Below are 15,970 nucleotides of genomic sequence, written 5' to 3'. Positions count from 1 at the left end.
TAAAACTCAAAGGTAAACATTATATGTATCATACTAATATACTATAGTGTAAAATTGTTACTATAGAAGAACACGTTTTTCTACCTGTCTATGCATGAGGGGCCTGTAAGGGCCCCAAGACTTACCTTGCAGCCATCCATTGACACTTCCGGCCTGAACTGACCCCCGGCTTCAAAGATCTGCCCGTTCCAGGCCCGGAAGCGCACAGCCTGCTTAGCTGGGGTCTGCCTGGTGCCCTCCTGCCACACGGTCATGTTAAGGCAGTGGATGGTGATTTGCTGTGTCACCTCAGAGCTTAGCAGGTGCAGGAAATTCATCTGGACCGGCTAATGGCAAACTCCACCTGTGGAGGAGATATGGCAGTGAGGCAGGGTCGGGCTGGGCTGCCCACAGCTCTCAGAATTCCTTACCTTCCTCTGGAAGGTCCAGGGCTAAGCCCTTTCCTGGTAAGCAATTCCCAGCCATGCTCCCAGAGCTGTACTCACTCGCAAGACAGAAAAACTGAGGTCTGTGTGAGCCAGTCCCACAGCCAAGGAGTAACAAGGAAGGGAAAGAACTGAGGTCTGCCTGATTCCAGCCAGAAATGCGAGGGTCTTGATGCACCGTATGGGAGGGGTCTCTGGAGCTGAGCTGGGATACCGAGGCTCACAGAGGAGGGATCTTGCCCAGAGTGAGAGGCTCTTAGTGGGCAGTGGAAATGAGAAGTGCTTTCCCCACGTTTCTAAGTCCCAAGCTGCAGGCTGGGTAGGGTGAGGCAGCTGGCAAGGCAGACCTGACAACAAACAACAGGACGGGTTTTCGGGCTTAAGTGGCTGTACGGTAAGTCCTGACAGTTGGGTTTTCTCTTTTTTTCTGGTGCAAGTGCCTGACTTAAGCTTTGATTGCTGAGGCATCCATTCAAAGAGGCATCCACTTCAAAGACAGACTATCTCAAATAAATACCTTGCCAGCCACAGGACCAGATAAAGAGTCAGGCCACCTCCAGGCACTGAGGCGCCTTGTGTTTAAAGCTCTGGATTGATTTCAATAACTGACCGTTGGGGCTACTTGTTTTCTCTCCCCATGCTTTAAATTCTGGCCCTTATATTTTTAAATTCACCACTAAAGAATGAGCCTGCAAAACCCTAACACCCCCCCCACCCAATAAAAGCAGAACCCCAGGCCCACGCACGCGCTCTCTCTCTCTCTCTCTCTCTCTCTCCATGACCCCGTAGTGTGGCCCCAGGTGGGCTGTGCAATTTCCAGGTCCTGTAAATAATAAAACTTTAGTTTTGCAAAGTTTCCTGGTGGTTATTGCTGAAAGGCATCTTGCAATCGTAATAAGAACTGCGAGGGCTGGTCCAGGCACAGCACTGGTTATTTATAGGCTGAGACCAGCACACAACGATTGGTGTAGTTGGCAGGACTGCACGACCGCCCTTGCAATCAATGGATGGGATGCGCTTTACCTGCAACTTGCTTACTAACCACCTAACTCAGGTGGGTATCGCCATCTGCAGAAGGAGCACTGCTTGCTGGGGGTCTGTCTCACTGCTAAGTGCTTTTGCATGTTGCTATGGTATCCAATCCAGGTCATGGCTGCCATGAGAATCCAATGATCCCCCAGAGCAGTGTGATCAAGGCCATAGGCTCTGACTAGCCACTGGGACCACTCATTATAAAGGCTTAATTGACTATTAATGTGATTAATTAAGGGTCCTCCATGACGCAAGGGGAGAGTTAAGGAAAGTGGACTGGAGCACAAGGCTAAGTCACTGCCCAAGGAAAGGCTCTCGGCTGAAGGCAGGAGGGAAATATTCCTGTAGGTGAGGACAGGAGACCTCCACCTAGGACCACTGAGTTGGCGGTTGTGCCTGGACCACATGTCGTAATCCAGAAGAGTGAAATAGCCTTGCAACTGGAAACCAGTGGACCTCCAGAAGGAAGGCACAAGAGATCTATGGTTTCTGTGTCAAAACGTCACTCATTACTGTCATTCTTCATCCCTGACCCAATGGGATATTATGGGTCCCATCCCTGGTGTGATGTTCCTAAAAAAATTAATGGGCAGTGACCACCTACAGGGGTGGGATAGGGAGGGTGGTAGGGTGACACACGAGGGAGGAGATATGGGGATATATGTATATGTATAACTGATTCGCTTTGCTATACAGCAGAAACTAACACACCATTGTAAAGCAATTATACTCCAAAAAAGATGTTAAAAAAAATTATTGGGCAAACATAAATGGCCTAAAAATCGGATGCCAGCACCTCCTAAGAACCCTGAGGAGGTGCACCAGCTCCTTGATAAACGCAAAACCCCATGGAAGCATCCTGGGGATATACCAACAAGCCAAGGCTCTGGTATGACACTAGAGGCCTAAGGGCTTTTCCCAAAGACCCCGTGCGTATCATGCTCGTGGAAGCAGACCTCAGTCCCAGAGAGGTCTCTTGGAACACCCTGGAAGGAAAGCAGCGAGCTATGAAGACGGTTCACAGTGATGCCATCCAAAATTGTCCAGTAACAACACGTCAGTTTAAGATAACAGGAGAAAATCGGGAAGTAGAAACTGAGATAAAAACTATACTTGAACTGAAATTCAAATTTTTCTTAAATATTTTATGTAGCAGGAAGGAGAGAGGGGAACTAATTGGCTATTTTGGTATTTTTGTTTGTTTGTGTGTTACAGGCTCTCAATCGTTACTCAAGGCTGCCAAAATTCAACGACTGGCCAGTACCTCCAAAGACCCTAAAATCCATAGTTTTCTTAAAGATCCATCTGGGCTATATGCTTGTTTCCTCAGCCCCCTCGGCTTTCGCCTCGGCAGAACTAAGAAACACACCTTATAAGGCGTCCCTGCTGCCGAGGGAAAAGTTGACGGGGTCATCCAGGCATCTAGGATGAGGAAGAGGGATCAGGGAAGGCAAAGGCCCCTAGAGCCACTGGTATCCTACCAGGGCCCTTACTCTTTTTGGATGTTTACTCCTGGCATGGTTGCATCCTTCCATCACAGTGATCACTGCTAAGGCTCACAGTGAATGGAAAACATTAAGATGAGGCCCATCTCCTGCTGCACAAAATTGGCACGGTCCAGTGGGTTTACCATTTCCATGGTCGTGGCGATCTAAATGACCCCTCTTCATTTTCAACTCTGAAGAGGCCCCATTTGACCCAAAGAATTATTATTATTATTTTTTTGTTACCATGACTGCCAAGATGCTAGTCCTGTTGATGGGCAGAGAATTATTTTTAGAGCACACTCCCCTAATTATAGGGTGGTACTACAACATTTTATTGGAACTGCCAAAACCATACAAAAGGCACTAAAACTCCTGGAAGAAAATTTACATTTTTTTCTCTGTCCCTTGAAATGGAAACACCCCAGGAGGTAACTAAAACTCTACCCACAATTGCCTGAGGCTGAAGAAAAAAAATGAGGGGGAAGAGGCCTCTTAAAATACAAACTGCTATAAAAGCTCTCTTACTCAAAAGCTAGTCCACAGCCTCCTTAATATTACTTGTCAAGAACAAATACACATCTTAAAAGTCATCTCCACAAATACTAGTAAAAAGCATTAGCCACTGGAGCAGGTAACTTTGTTCTGCCTGTCAGACACAATTTGGAGTCAAACGTTATTTACAGACTAGTAAGTTTTATATTGTTGTACCTGATTCATGGCTAAAATTTTGGAGTGGAAGCTATAGCATCTCAGTGTCTCTGTGTGTTTATGTAAGTCTCTGGATGTATATGTGACTTTTTCTTTCTCTCTACCTCTGAATGGTATTGCCAAAGTTAATTTGTAAAAGAGCTCCGTTTAACCGGCTTAAAAATAAGCACTTATGGGTTTCCCTGGTGGCGCAGTGGTTGAGAGTCTGCCTGCCGATGCAGGGGACACGGGTTCGTGCCCCGGTCCGGGAAGATCCCACATGCCGCGGAGCGGCTGGGCCCGTGAGCCATGGCCGCTGGGCCTGTGCGTCCGGAGCCTGTGCTCCGCAACGGGAGAGGCCACAACAGTGTGAGGCCCGCGTACCAAAAAAAAAAAAAAAAGCACTTATGAATTAGGTATTCCTAAAACTCAGAAATATAGAAACTAATCCAAATGTTTTTCAAGTTCACATGATCTGGGATAATCTTTGGTAAATAAAAGCCAGTCTAAGTTTGTTTTAATTAAAATAGGTATGTCTTTATAGTTATCAGCATTAAATATACTGCAGATAAATAACTTTACAGGGTTTACTAGTCAAATAAATCCATGTTATCTCTATTACAAAAGAAAATTAGCTTGGGATGATGGCTGACTTTGTCTACTGTCTAATGAAGATTTTGGAGGTAGTTTAAGCATATTGTCAGGAGACAGAAAAAGAATTTTACCTTGTGTGGTCAAGTTGGCTAAAATTGGACTGTTACTATTAGAGTTTTTTTTTTTTACATAAGCTTTAATATCAATAATGTGCTTATGTAATTTTCTTCATCTGCTATAAGGACAAAGTTTTCTTGGAGCACTGGTCTGCTCCTGTTAAGAGATTATGTAAAGTTTTTCTTTACCTTTTAAGTAATCTGGCTAGAAAGCAAAGATTTTGTGTTTTATCAAAATAATTTCCTGTGCTTCATGTTGCCTTAATGAGGTCTTTAGTTACCTAGAAGACACAGTCTTCTCAATATCAAAAGAGCTAAGTTTTTCTCACAACGATGTAACCATCTGTATTTGCTTTTAAAAGCTTTTGTCACTTTGGCTAAGTAGATAATTAAGCACTTTTTCATAATGATCTGTGATTCTATTTAGTCAAGTGTCCAAAACCTTTGATATTTTTGACAGACTTCCCAAAATCAAGTTCTAAATGAAGACTTTTGACTTGGAAGTAACTGGGGTTTTCCAGAGGATCGTTGGAACATCTCAAAAGATCCATCTCTTTCCTTATAAAAAGAGAAACATTAAACTAATTAGGCTTATTTGATATATTAAATCACATGGGAAACATTGTCAAATAAGAAATACACCTTCTCTTATGGATATCCTTGAATGGGTATATGTTATTAATATGGTGTTCCAGAAATAATATGAAATTCCTAAAAGTCTGATATGTTTATGTTATCCATCTATAACCCCAGCTATCATCTTAAAATGTTGTGTGTCACAGAAATAACCAAATTTCCTTGTCAACTGCATCATAATGAACTCCCATCAGATCTTTAACCATACGCATTTTAAAATGTCATTCTTTTGTCAGTCTTTTATCATTTATAATTATTGTTTTCCTCTTTTATCATTTATAATTATTGTTTTATTCCTTTGCAAAAGTGCTTCATCTTCAAGGAGATTCATGGAAAGGACTCTGACAAGTACAGGTTTCTGATAACTTTTAAGTCATACCATTGAATGGGTAAGAATTTATAGAACTCTAAGGAAAAACTGGATTCATGAAACTAACAAAGATCAAGATCGAGGATCAATTACATAGGACTGAACGAACTGATGGGGATGATTATAACTTTTTATGCTTTTTTGGAAACACTGGCAGTTCTTTTAATCTCTGTTTCCACATTTAAGAAAACTTTTCTCTTAAGCTAGCAATGCATTTCAGCCATTTGGTGAAGTACACCTTTGTGAACAAAGATGAAACAATTGCTGTTTCTCCCGCCTGATCCTTCTAGAATTCAGAAGCTCTTGGTGAGTATTCTCATGGCAGTATAATTATTTGCATAAGTTCAATGAGAATCTATTCTCCTTGTAACAGGACACAATTGGAAATACTTGGTTATCACCAAGGCTATGAATGGAATGTCATATTTGAGAGAGACATAAAGAGACTCAGATATGACCAGATCACTTAAGGAACTAAGGTTGACTTTATGGAGCCAATAAAGCCCTTAGAAAAATCAGTCTGTTACCTTGATTACAGGGTTCCCAGCAGCCTTACCAGGTGAGTAAGGAAGGTCACTTCCTGGCAGGTACAGGAATCTCAGGATATTTTGAGGACTTTAAGAAGAGAGGAATTCACCCAAGTCTATAAGTATTCCAGGCAAAGTCTGATGGTAAGTTCTTGGCTCCGCTTCCTGGCCTGGAGAGGCTTTTAAAAGTTCAATCTGAGACTCGTTATGAAAGGTTCCAGCAAAGCAGCAAGGAGCCTATGCTGTCAATCACTCTTCCTGCTGCACTTATGTAAATAATCAAATTTATGAAACTAGACTTAATTTGCACACAAATTAGTTTTTCTATGGTTGTCGTTAATAGAAATGGGGGTGACGGTACAGAGAAAATTCTCAGCCCGGAGACTGGCACGTGGTAAGTGGGCACCAAACATGAGTCACATATTTGCGTATACAACCCCGGAACACATATCCCAGCTGAGCATCGCACTGATTTATTTTGTGCTGATGGTCACGGCTGTCCAAGCCAGGCCAGCTTGGCTAACTCCGCCATTTTAGATATTAGGCAGAACGTTCTATTTGAAGAAAGAACCATTGGCATCACATAACTCAGAAGGGTTTGGAAACCATGGATTTTGAACAAGTCATCCCCAGTGTACAGATGAGGAACTGGGATTCAGAAAGAGGAGATGACTTTCTCAAGGCCATGTAGCAAGATAGTCAAGGCTCAGTCCCAAACCTGGGTGGGCTGTGGTCCAGGGCAGGGGGCAGGGGCGTGTAGAGAGGGCCATCCAGTGGGGACTGGGGAGCAGATGGGTACCTTGGAGGCTGTGATGGGCTTGAGACACGTCTGTCCACCATGTGTGAAGTTGCAGGAGACTTCGATGGTGTCGGACGAGCAGCCAAGGTTTGGATCCACCCAGTAGGTACCTGCAGGCAGCATGGGACGGGGGTGGCATATATATGTGGGGAGGAACCCGGGGCTTGGTTCTGCAGGTGGACCCCACACCCTGGGACCCGCTGAGCCCCAGCTGGACATGAAGTCGGGGAGGGTGAGCAGAAAAGGGATTCTATGAGCCGCAGAGGTGGAAGGAAACCCTCTGGGCAGAGCTCACAGGTGGCAGAGGCCCCGGAGGGGCCACGTGGTGGAGCCCTTGCCTATGCCGCTCTTGGGTAGCGTCCATTTTACAGAGGGGACAACTGAGGCTGAGAGAGGCTGAGTCACTTGCCCAAGGGATTTAGGGATCGTTGAATTGAACGGTTTCGCCGCCCAAGGCTAGGGATCCTCCTAGAGCTTGGTGGGAGTCAGGGCTTCTACCCCATCAACCAGGCACTTCTGCCGGCACTTGGTTTCCCCTTTGGGTTTCCAAGGGAGCCAAAGACCCCAGAGCTGAAAGAGTAGGACAGCCGGCCACTCGTCCACCTTCTTGATCAGCGGAGAGAAGGGTGGCTTGCCCAGCTCACAGAGCTGGTCAGAGGCAGGGCTGACCTTCAAACTCCGGTCTCTCTCTGCCTCTAAAACTGTGGTCCTTCCACAGCACCACATCAGCTCACGGAGAGAGAAGAGACTTGGATGAGGTGCGGACAGAAAGGGGAATCCTGGCTCTGCAGGGAAGCTATGATGGGTCCCCTCCTGGCCCTGGGGGCTTTTTCTGCCACAGCTCTTGTCCCATTGCACGGAAATGGGACAGCTTGCGGATCTGTGGGCTCCGGAAGGGTGGGACCCACTCCTCTGTGTTTCCCACTATATCCCCACACCCCAGGAAGCACAAGCACTTGGCACATCGTGGGGCTCCGTGACTGTCTGTTGAGTGAATAAATGACTGCCTCCCCAAGGACAGAAACTTGGCCCAGTGGAGTGGAGGCTCTAATGCACTATCCCCCCGGCTCCTCCCGGAACCCCCTGCCCCGCCCTGCCCACCCCTGGGGCAGGAGGCCCTCGCTTGAGACCCACAGGCCCTCGTACCATCCACCATCTTCTGTTCACAGTCCATGAGGTCCCGGCAGACCCGGGCGGGGTTCTCTTTGGTGCCCAGGGGCGTCTTAATGCTCTGGATGAGGCTGCTGAGGTAGTGTAAGGTTTTAAAGATCTCCCCTCCCTGGTCCAGCACCAGCCGGTCCGGATGGCTGTAACCCTGTCGTGGGGAGAGAGGGTGGCCATCGGCCTCTTGAGGTCCTGGCCTGGCCGGAGGTCCGAGCCTCCACAGCCCCAGGTTCTTGCTACTGAGGAGACATCTGAGTTCCCAGCAGGGGGCACACTTGGGTCTCCCTCCACTGAACAAATAAAGAGACTGGGGACCAGGGACAGGTGGGGGCAGATCTGCCAGGAGGGCCTGGAGGCTTGAGAGGAGTAGAGGGTCAGCCTGGTTCCTGTGCAGAACAGCAAGGTCCCCGTGAGCGAGGAGTCAAGGGAGCGGTCCCAAATCCCTCGGGAAGGGGTTGGTGAAGGACTTTCACTGACCCCCAGAATGGAAGGAAGATAACGGGCCTTTCCATCTGTCTTCCCCTGGGTCATGACCCTGAGAGAGTCACCTCGGCATCACCTCTCCCCAGCATGCTGCTCAGGGCACAAATGGAAATGTCTGAAGGTCTGAGCTGGGAGATAGTGAGCTCCCCATCGCGGGAAGGAGGCAAAGAAGCAAAGGGCACTCCTGACAGGGCTTGACTAGAGGACACCTGAGGCCCTGCTCAGCCTCATATCCTGGGGCTGACTTGATCACCGGCCAGGGTCTTAGCAGAGCCTGTGGACTGACAACGAACTTCCTGCTCCTGGCGGGCTGTGGGACTGAACCACGGAAGCTGCTGTGGGCTCTGGACCCAGCTGAGCATCTCTTCCTGACTCAGGAGGAAAGGGCTCTGGAGGAAAGAGAAAGGGCTCAGGCCTGTTTCTGGCCCCTGCTCTGGCCATGAATCACTCAGTGCAGGCCACGTGGAGGGCACTGACCACACATGGGCCATCACTTCCGTTTCCCCCAGGAAGGGACCCCATGTGGGCAAGGCCCCTGGTGGTACCTCTGCTCTCAGTGCTCCACTAGCGTCCATCCACGTCTGGAAAGCTGCCCCAAGGTCATCTTGTTGCTGTGCGGGGAGAAGACAGGGTGTACCTCCTGGTCTCCACACACTCACCAAGCGGGTGCTCCAGGGTCTGAGCGAGAGCCCTCCACCCCCGCTTCCCCGGTGGGATCGTGGCCAACAGCATGCCTTTGGTGCAACTCTGTCCTTCTTCCCCTTGCAAACAGGCCCTTCTGCTCCCTTCCTCCAGGCACTTCCATAGTGCTCCAACACCCTCAGGATTAAGTCCAAACTCCTCAGCATGGCTCTAAGACCTGGACTGAGCGCTGTGGTCTCTGGCCCCGCCTCTCTTCTCTCTCCCACATGTGCTCCGTGCACCAGACACACTATTGTACTTCTAAGTTCCTAAGTACCATGCTCTGTCTAGCCACTGGGCCTTTGCACATGCTGCTCCCGTTGCCTCTTCCCTCCCTCCACCATTCCATTTACTATCCCAGTGGTACTCATCCAGGGGAGATGCTGCCCCCAGTGGACGTTGGGCAATATCTCGAGACTTCGGGGGCTGTCACAGCTGGAGGAGGGGATGCTACTGGCGTGTAGTGGGTGGAGGATGTTGCTGAACATCCTACCACGCACAGGACAATCACTCACAGCAAAGAATCATCTGGTTCCGAATGTCAACAGCGCTGCAGCTGAGAAACCCTGCCCTACGCTCATCCTATAGACGCCAGCTGCCATGGGAACTCTTTCCTGACGTCTCTGCCCCCAGGCTGGGTGTGGACCCCTTCCTCTACAGTCCCCGTGTCTCCCCTTTGGCTTGCACTGTAATTGTCTCACGTACACTTGTAGCTCCATCCCTGGCACTGGGCTTGCCAGAAACATAGCCATGGTCTTGCCATGAAAATAGTGAGGGGGAGAATCTGACAGTGAGTAAAGCGCAGGATTGGGGTCTGGGGCGAGGACTCTGGAGGTACTTCTCCAGCTCAAATCCCAGCCTTGCTACTTACTAACTGCACAATCTGGGCAAGTTGCTTAACCTCTCTTTGCCTCAGTTGTCTCATCCTGATAATGGGCATGACAATAAAACTCTCTCAGAACTGTTGAGAGGAATAAATGAGTTAATACGTGAAAAGTACTTCTAATGCTGTCTGGCATGTAACAAGCACTGAATATATTAGTTATTATTCGAAAAAACTCAAAACCCTCTCATTTCCCATTTTTTCAGAGGGAGAAGGTTTTTCTTACATCTCTTCACTTCCCCCTAGCTGGCTTCCTTACTGAATGAAGAAGAAAAGTAGTGTAGAGGGAGAGGCCAGGGCTGTCATTCCATTTCTATGGGCGAGGCAGAGGGATGGGCAGCGAGCAGCAGAGAGGGGAGAAGAACAGGGGCTCTGAGCAGCTCACGGCCCGAGGGCTCCTCCCCCATTCAGCCCTTCCCCTTGGCCGCTCCCCGGACGCTGTCAGGGCCTGCTTCTAACAGTCAATCATCACCGTGGTGAAATGGAGACGGAATTGTCAGAGGGCTTGGGAGGGGGCCATGCTTTCATACAGGCCAGGGTACCCACCAGGGAGGAACACAGGGGCACCCCCTGCAACCTTGCCCGCCGGCCCTCTTTGGACTCAGAATCTGAGATGGAAGGACTCTGCGATATTATGATTTATAATAAGAAATATATATTTGGTCTCCAATCCCGTTCCTGGCACAGAGCTCCTAAAAGCCCTGGAATCTCCTGGAATAGGGTCTCTTTTGCTATATTAATGAGGTGACTTTGGACTGCTCAGTAAGTAACCTAAGGATGGGGCTTGTGGTTGGTGAACCACCAACCGTGTGATCAGAGGGTTGGAACTTGCAGTTACGGCCCACAGTCTCCAGGGAGGGGGAGGGGGCTGGAGGTCGAGTCAATCACCAGTGGCCAATGATTTAATCAATCATGTCTGTGTAATGAAGCCTGCATAAAATCCCAAAAGGACTGGGTTCAGTGGGCTTTCAGGTTGGTGAACACACGGAGATTCGGGGAGAACAGGGGAGCTCGTGCCCCTTCCCCGTGCCTTGCCCTATGCACATCTTCCATCTGGCTGCTCCTCAGTGACAGCCTTTTATAATAAACCAACAATCTAATAAGTAAAGTGTTTCCATGAGTTCTGTGAGCCGCTCTAGCAAATTAACGGAACCCCAGGGGCATGTTGGGAACCTCTGGTTTACAGCCAATTGGCCAGAGGCACAGGTGACACTGGATTTGCCACTGGCAAATCTGAAGGGGGGCGGCGAGGGGGGGATGGTGAGGGACATGGGATTGGGGGATGGGGGGGCCAGCAGCAATCTTGTAGGACTGAGCCCTCAACCTGTGGAATCTGATGCTAACTCCAAGTAGTGTCAGGATTGAGTTGAATTGTAGGACATCCAGCTGGTGTGTCCCCAACATTGCTTGTTGGTGCGGGGAACCCCCCTTCCCAACGCACACAGGTTGGAATCAGTACCAGAACCTTAAAGAGTTGTCAACGGATCTGTACAGTGTACCGACGGGACCCCGGAGCCAGCGGTGGGAGGTCTTCCTGGGTTCATAGTCAGGGGTGCATTCTGACTAAAAGCTGGGTATCCTGCCGCTCAGCCCGGGGCTCTTTCTGCTGCTTCAGGGTCCAGGATCCAGTATGGAGCGGCAAGAGGACGTGGGCAGTTTAGGGCCACCTTGGCCAGAGAGGGGTCCACTGCCGCCACCTGCCCCCGACCACCCCCCAGGCCTTACCCCACACAGGCAACAGAGAATGTTCTCCAACTTACAAAGTGAATAGGGCTCCCTGGAGGACCCTGCAAAAGAAGAGGCTGGGTCTGTATCTGACGGGGACCTGGTGCTGCAGTCCCGGGGGCTGTCGGGGCGTGTGAGAGAACCCACCACGCTGGTCTCTGCCTGGCCCTACCAGGGCTGCGTCACACTGTCCCGGAGGCCTGGCCTGGCCTGTGAAGTCAGGGCCAGTCCTGCGAAGGCTGCCAGCACAGCCTTGGGTTTCACTCAAAGGAATCCCACCTGCTGCCCTGCAGTTCAAGGGGTACCGGGCACACAGCTACCTACCGGTGGGCCGGGCTGCCCTCTGGGACCGGGAGGACCCTGGAGGAAGAGGAGAACAATGAGGCCCTGGTCAAAGGCCTCTCATCCCCCCACCCAGCCCGGGCCTCCTCCAGCAGACCTGAGACCCGGGCACGATGGTGGCCCAGGTGCAGAGTGAGGCCCACAGGGAAAAACGTGCCCAAGGACACGCCTGGTCATGGGCAGGGGAAACCAGAGGGCCCGTCCCTCCCACTCCCCTGTCCCCCCAGCCCTCATACCGCAGCCCACTCACCCTCGGACCTTGCAATCCCTAGAGGGGGACAGAAGCAGGGAGAAAGAGTCAGAGGACCAGGCTGAGCCATGCCCGCCCTCTGCCCCAGCCCAACCCTGCCGTACCCCCTGCCATACTGTCCCAGCCCATCCACTCACCAAGTCCCCTCGCCTGCCTTTGTCACCCTTTGGACCCTGCAATAAACCATGGCCCAGTGAGAGGGGGCTCAGAGGGGAAGCCCCACGTCCCAGATGGGGAAACTGAGGCTCAGACTGGCCCTGGGTCACAGAGACAGTCTCGCCCCAGCGGTGTTCCTGGCCAGCCCCCTGCACATACCTGGCGTCCTGAAGGTCCCAGGAATCCTAGGGGCCCAATGATGCCTTCCTTCCCCTAAAGGAGAGAGAAAGGCTTGTGTGTCCTTGTCCCAGAGCCTGGGGAATACAGTCACAGGGACAGGAGGGTAGAGGGCAGCCTGAGTGTCCCAAGGGGATGGAAGGGAGACGTCCTCAAGGGGGCCAGGCCATGCGTCTCCTGAGCCCGTCCTATGTGCCTTGTGGGGGGGGCCACCAGTGGACGGGGGGAGCAGTGAAAGGGGAAAGGATGGCAGCCCAGCTGGCAGGAACGGCATGAGCAAAGGTATGGAAACAGGAGTGAAGATTGTGGGCAGAGGGGCTCGATGCCGAAGGAACAGGAGGAGTGGCGGCCCCCCGGCTGATGGCTGGCCAGCCTTGGGCCTCGGATAACTGTCCCTGCTGGGATAGACAGGGAGACGACTCACCATCAAGCCAGGAGGCCCCCGAGGGCCCTGGATGCCTTTGAAGCCAATGTCTCCTGGGGGGCCCTGCAGAAGGCAGAGGAAGGGCTGCTGTGTCTGGGCGGCCACTGGGCGAGGGCTCCAGCGCTCTGCCACCCGAGGTCTGGCCAACCTTTGCCCTCCTTGTCAAGAGACGCCTCACCCGAGAGGCTCCAGGAAGAGTAACAAATGTGCCAGAGAGCTGGCTCGGTGCTAAATGGTGTGGGTCTCTGGTCTTAATTGTAACAACCCTTTGCTGTTATTATACCCATTTTATAGATGAGAAAACTGAGGCTTGGAGAGACCGAGTAACTTGCTTGAGGCACAGAGCAGTTGAATTGTGGAGCTGGGTTTAGAACCCAGGTCTGCTGGAATGTGAGTGCTGGGAGACACAGGTGTTCATGCTAGACCCTGGCTGTGTTGCAGCCCACGCTGCTAATGCTCAAGAAATATTTGTTGAGTGAGTGAATAAATGAATAAATGAACAAGGAGGTGGATGGATGGGACCCCAAGAGGAACAGTGTAGAATGGGAATCTGTACCTTGGGTCCGAAGAGGCCAGCCATTCCTGGGAATCCCATCTCACCAGAGTCACCCTGTGGGGAGAACAGGATGAGAAGGGTGCCTGGGCAGTCATGCAGGACCCCTGGGCCTGCCTTCTTGCAGGGATATCAGCCACTCCACCTCGAAGCGATCAGATGAGTGTGAATGGCTCACAGAGCAGACACCAGGTCAGCCTGGACTCCAGCGGGGCAGGAGCCCGTGCCCTCTGTCAAATGGGAAAGTGGAGGCCAGCTCAGGCCTTCCACAGGGGATGCTCTAGAGCACTCAGGATCTCCTGTCCCAGGTCTTCAAGGAAGACAGTGGAAGGACCTGTAGACTTCCCAACCCATCCCAAAGGCTCTACTGAGGAATGGGCCCCTCAAAGTAACCCCTAAAAACTGAGGGCCTGCCATGTGTCAGGCACTTTGCATGCACCACCATGCATGTGTGTTCCCACATCAGCCTGGGGAGACACAATGTGCCTATTCACAGACCAGGAAATAAAGACTCAGAGAGGGCAGGAACCTGCTCAAAGTCACACAGATGTTGTGGAGTGTGCTAGATTCAGATAAGGTTATAATTCCGGAGGCCTGCGTTATATGGTTCGTTGTTGCTTAACTTTTTTTTTTTTTAATTGATTTTTGACTGTGTTGGGTCTTCGTTGCTGTGTGCGGGCTTTCTCTAGTTGTAGCGAGCGGGGGCTACTCTTCGTTGCGGCGCGCGGGCTTCTCACTGCAGTGGCTTCCCTCGTTGTGGAGCAAGGGCTCTAGGCGTGTGGCTTCATGGAGCGCGGGCTCAGTAGTTGTGGCTCACGGGCTCTAGAGCACAGGTTCAGTAGTTGTGGCGCACGGGTTTTGTTGCTCCATGGCATGTGGGATCTTCCCAGACCAGGGGATCGAACTCGTGTCTCCTGCATTGGCAGGCGGATTCTCAACCACTGCACCACCAGGGAAGCCCTATTGCTTAACTTTTTTTTTTTCCCGCGGTACGTGGGCTTCTCACTGTTGTGGCCTCTCCTGCTGCAGAGCCCAGGCTCCGGACGTGCAGGCTCAGCGGCCATGGCTCACGGGCCCAGCCGCTCTGCGGCATGTGGGGTCCTCCCAGACCGGGGCACGAACCCATGTCCCCGGCATCGGCAGGCGGACTCTCAACCACTGCGCCACCAGGGAAGCCCTGTTGCTTAACTTTTAAAGAAACTGCTCAACTGTTTTCCGAAGTGGTTGTACAATTTTACATTCCTATTAGCAGAGTACGAGACTTCCCATTGCTCCACATCCTTGCCAAGGATCAGTACGATCAGTCTTTAAAAATTTTCTCCATTCAAATTCAAAGGTGTGCAGTAGCATCTCATTGTGGTTATAATGAGCATTTGCCTAATGATTCATGATATTGATCTTTTCATGTGCTTATCTGCCATCTGTATAGCTTCTTTGAAGTGTCTACTCGAACCTTTTGTCTAATTTTTAAAATTGGGCTGCTTATTTTCTTACTATTGAGTTTTGAGTGTTCTTTATATATTCTGGCTATAAATCCTTTACGAGACATATGCTTTGCACTTTCTCCTAGTATGTGTCTTATCTTTTCATTCTCTTAACAGTGTCCTTTGAGAAGCAAAAGTTTTAAATTTCATTATGTCCAATTTATCAGATTTTCTTTTATGCATCATGCTTTTGGTGTCATTTCTAAGAAATCTTTTTATAACCCAAGGTCTCAAAGATTTTCTTGTACACTTTCTTGTAGAAGTTTTAGCCCTTTTGGTTTTATTTTTAGGTGTATGATCCATGTTGAGTTAATTTTTGTACACAGTATGAAGTTCTGCATTGTTCTGGAGCCATTGCTGGAAAACACTATTCCGTATCCACTGAATTACTTTTGCACCTATGTCAAAGATCAGTTGTCTGTATATGAATGAATACATTTCTGGACTCTTTTTTCTGTTCCTTTGATCCGTTAGTATATTTATGGCAATACCATACCTTCTTGATTCCTGTAGCTTTGTAAGTCTTGAAATCAACTACTGTTAGTCCTTCAACTTTGTTCTTCTTTTTCCAAGTTGTTTTGGTTATTCTAGGTCTTTTGCATTTCCAAATGAATTTTAGAATTAGCTTGTTATTTTCTACAAGAAAAACCTGATGGGATTTTGATTGGGATTGTGTTGAATCTATAGACCAACATGAGGAAAATTGACATCTTAACAATATTGAGTTTTTTGACCAATAAACATAGTAAATATCTCCATTTATTTAGATCTTCCTCAATTTATCTCAACAATGCTTTATAGTTTTTCAGTGTACATGTCTTATACACCTATTGTCATGTGTATCTCTAAGGATTTCATATTTTTATGCTATTGTAAATAGTATTGCTCTTTAGATTTCCAATTCTGATTGCTTCTTGCTAGCACATACAAGTCCTTTGAGTATATTGAGCTAGTGTCCTGCTATCTTGCTAAAAC

At 49.5% G+C, this 15,970-nt stretch overlaps 1 protein-coding gene across 1 annotated transcript in view; it reads right to left on the bottom strand.

Moving 5' to 3' along the window:
• The window catches only part of COL27A1 (collagen type XXVII alpha 1 chain), a 151,045-nt gene that overhangs the window by 10,133 nt on the left and 124,942 nt on the right, over window positions 1-15,970 (bottom strand). Inside the window, 11 exon segments of the mRNA XM_073806461.1 lie at window positions 126-326; window positions 6,656-6,783; window positions 7,820-7,988; window positions 8,866-8,931; window positions 11,645-11,671; window positions 11,934-11,969; window positions 12,202-12,219; window positions 12,339-12,374; window positions 12,517-12,570; window positions 12,959-13,021; window positions 13,515-13,568. Coding sequence (XP_073662562.1) covers window positions 126-326; window positions 6,656-6,783; window positions 7,820-7,988; window positions 8,866-8,931; window positions 11,645-11,671; window positions 11,934-11,969; window positions 12,202-12,219; window positions 12,339-12,374; window positions 12,517-12,570; window positions 12,959-13,021; window positions 13,515-13,568 — 852 coding nt within the window.

Source organism: Tursiops truncatus, chromosome 6 (genome assembly GCF_011762595.2).
Source record: "Tursiops truncatus isolate mTurTru1 chromosome 6, mTurTru1.mat.Y, whole genome shotgun sequence".
NCBI classification, from domain to species: Eukaryota; Metazoa; Chordata; class Mammalia; order Artiodactyla; family Delphinidae; genus Tursiops; species Tursiops truncatus.
The sequence above is the reverse complement of the archived record's forward strand: the minus strand, read 5'-3'. Positions and strand labels throughout refer to the sequence as shown.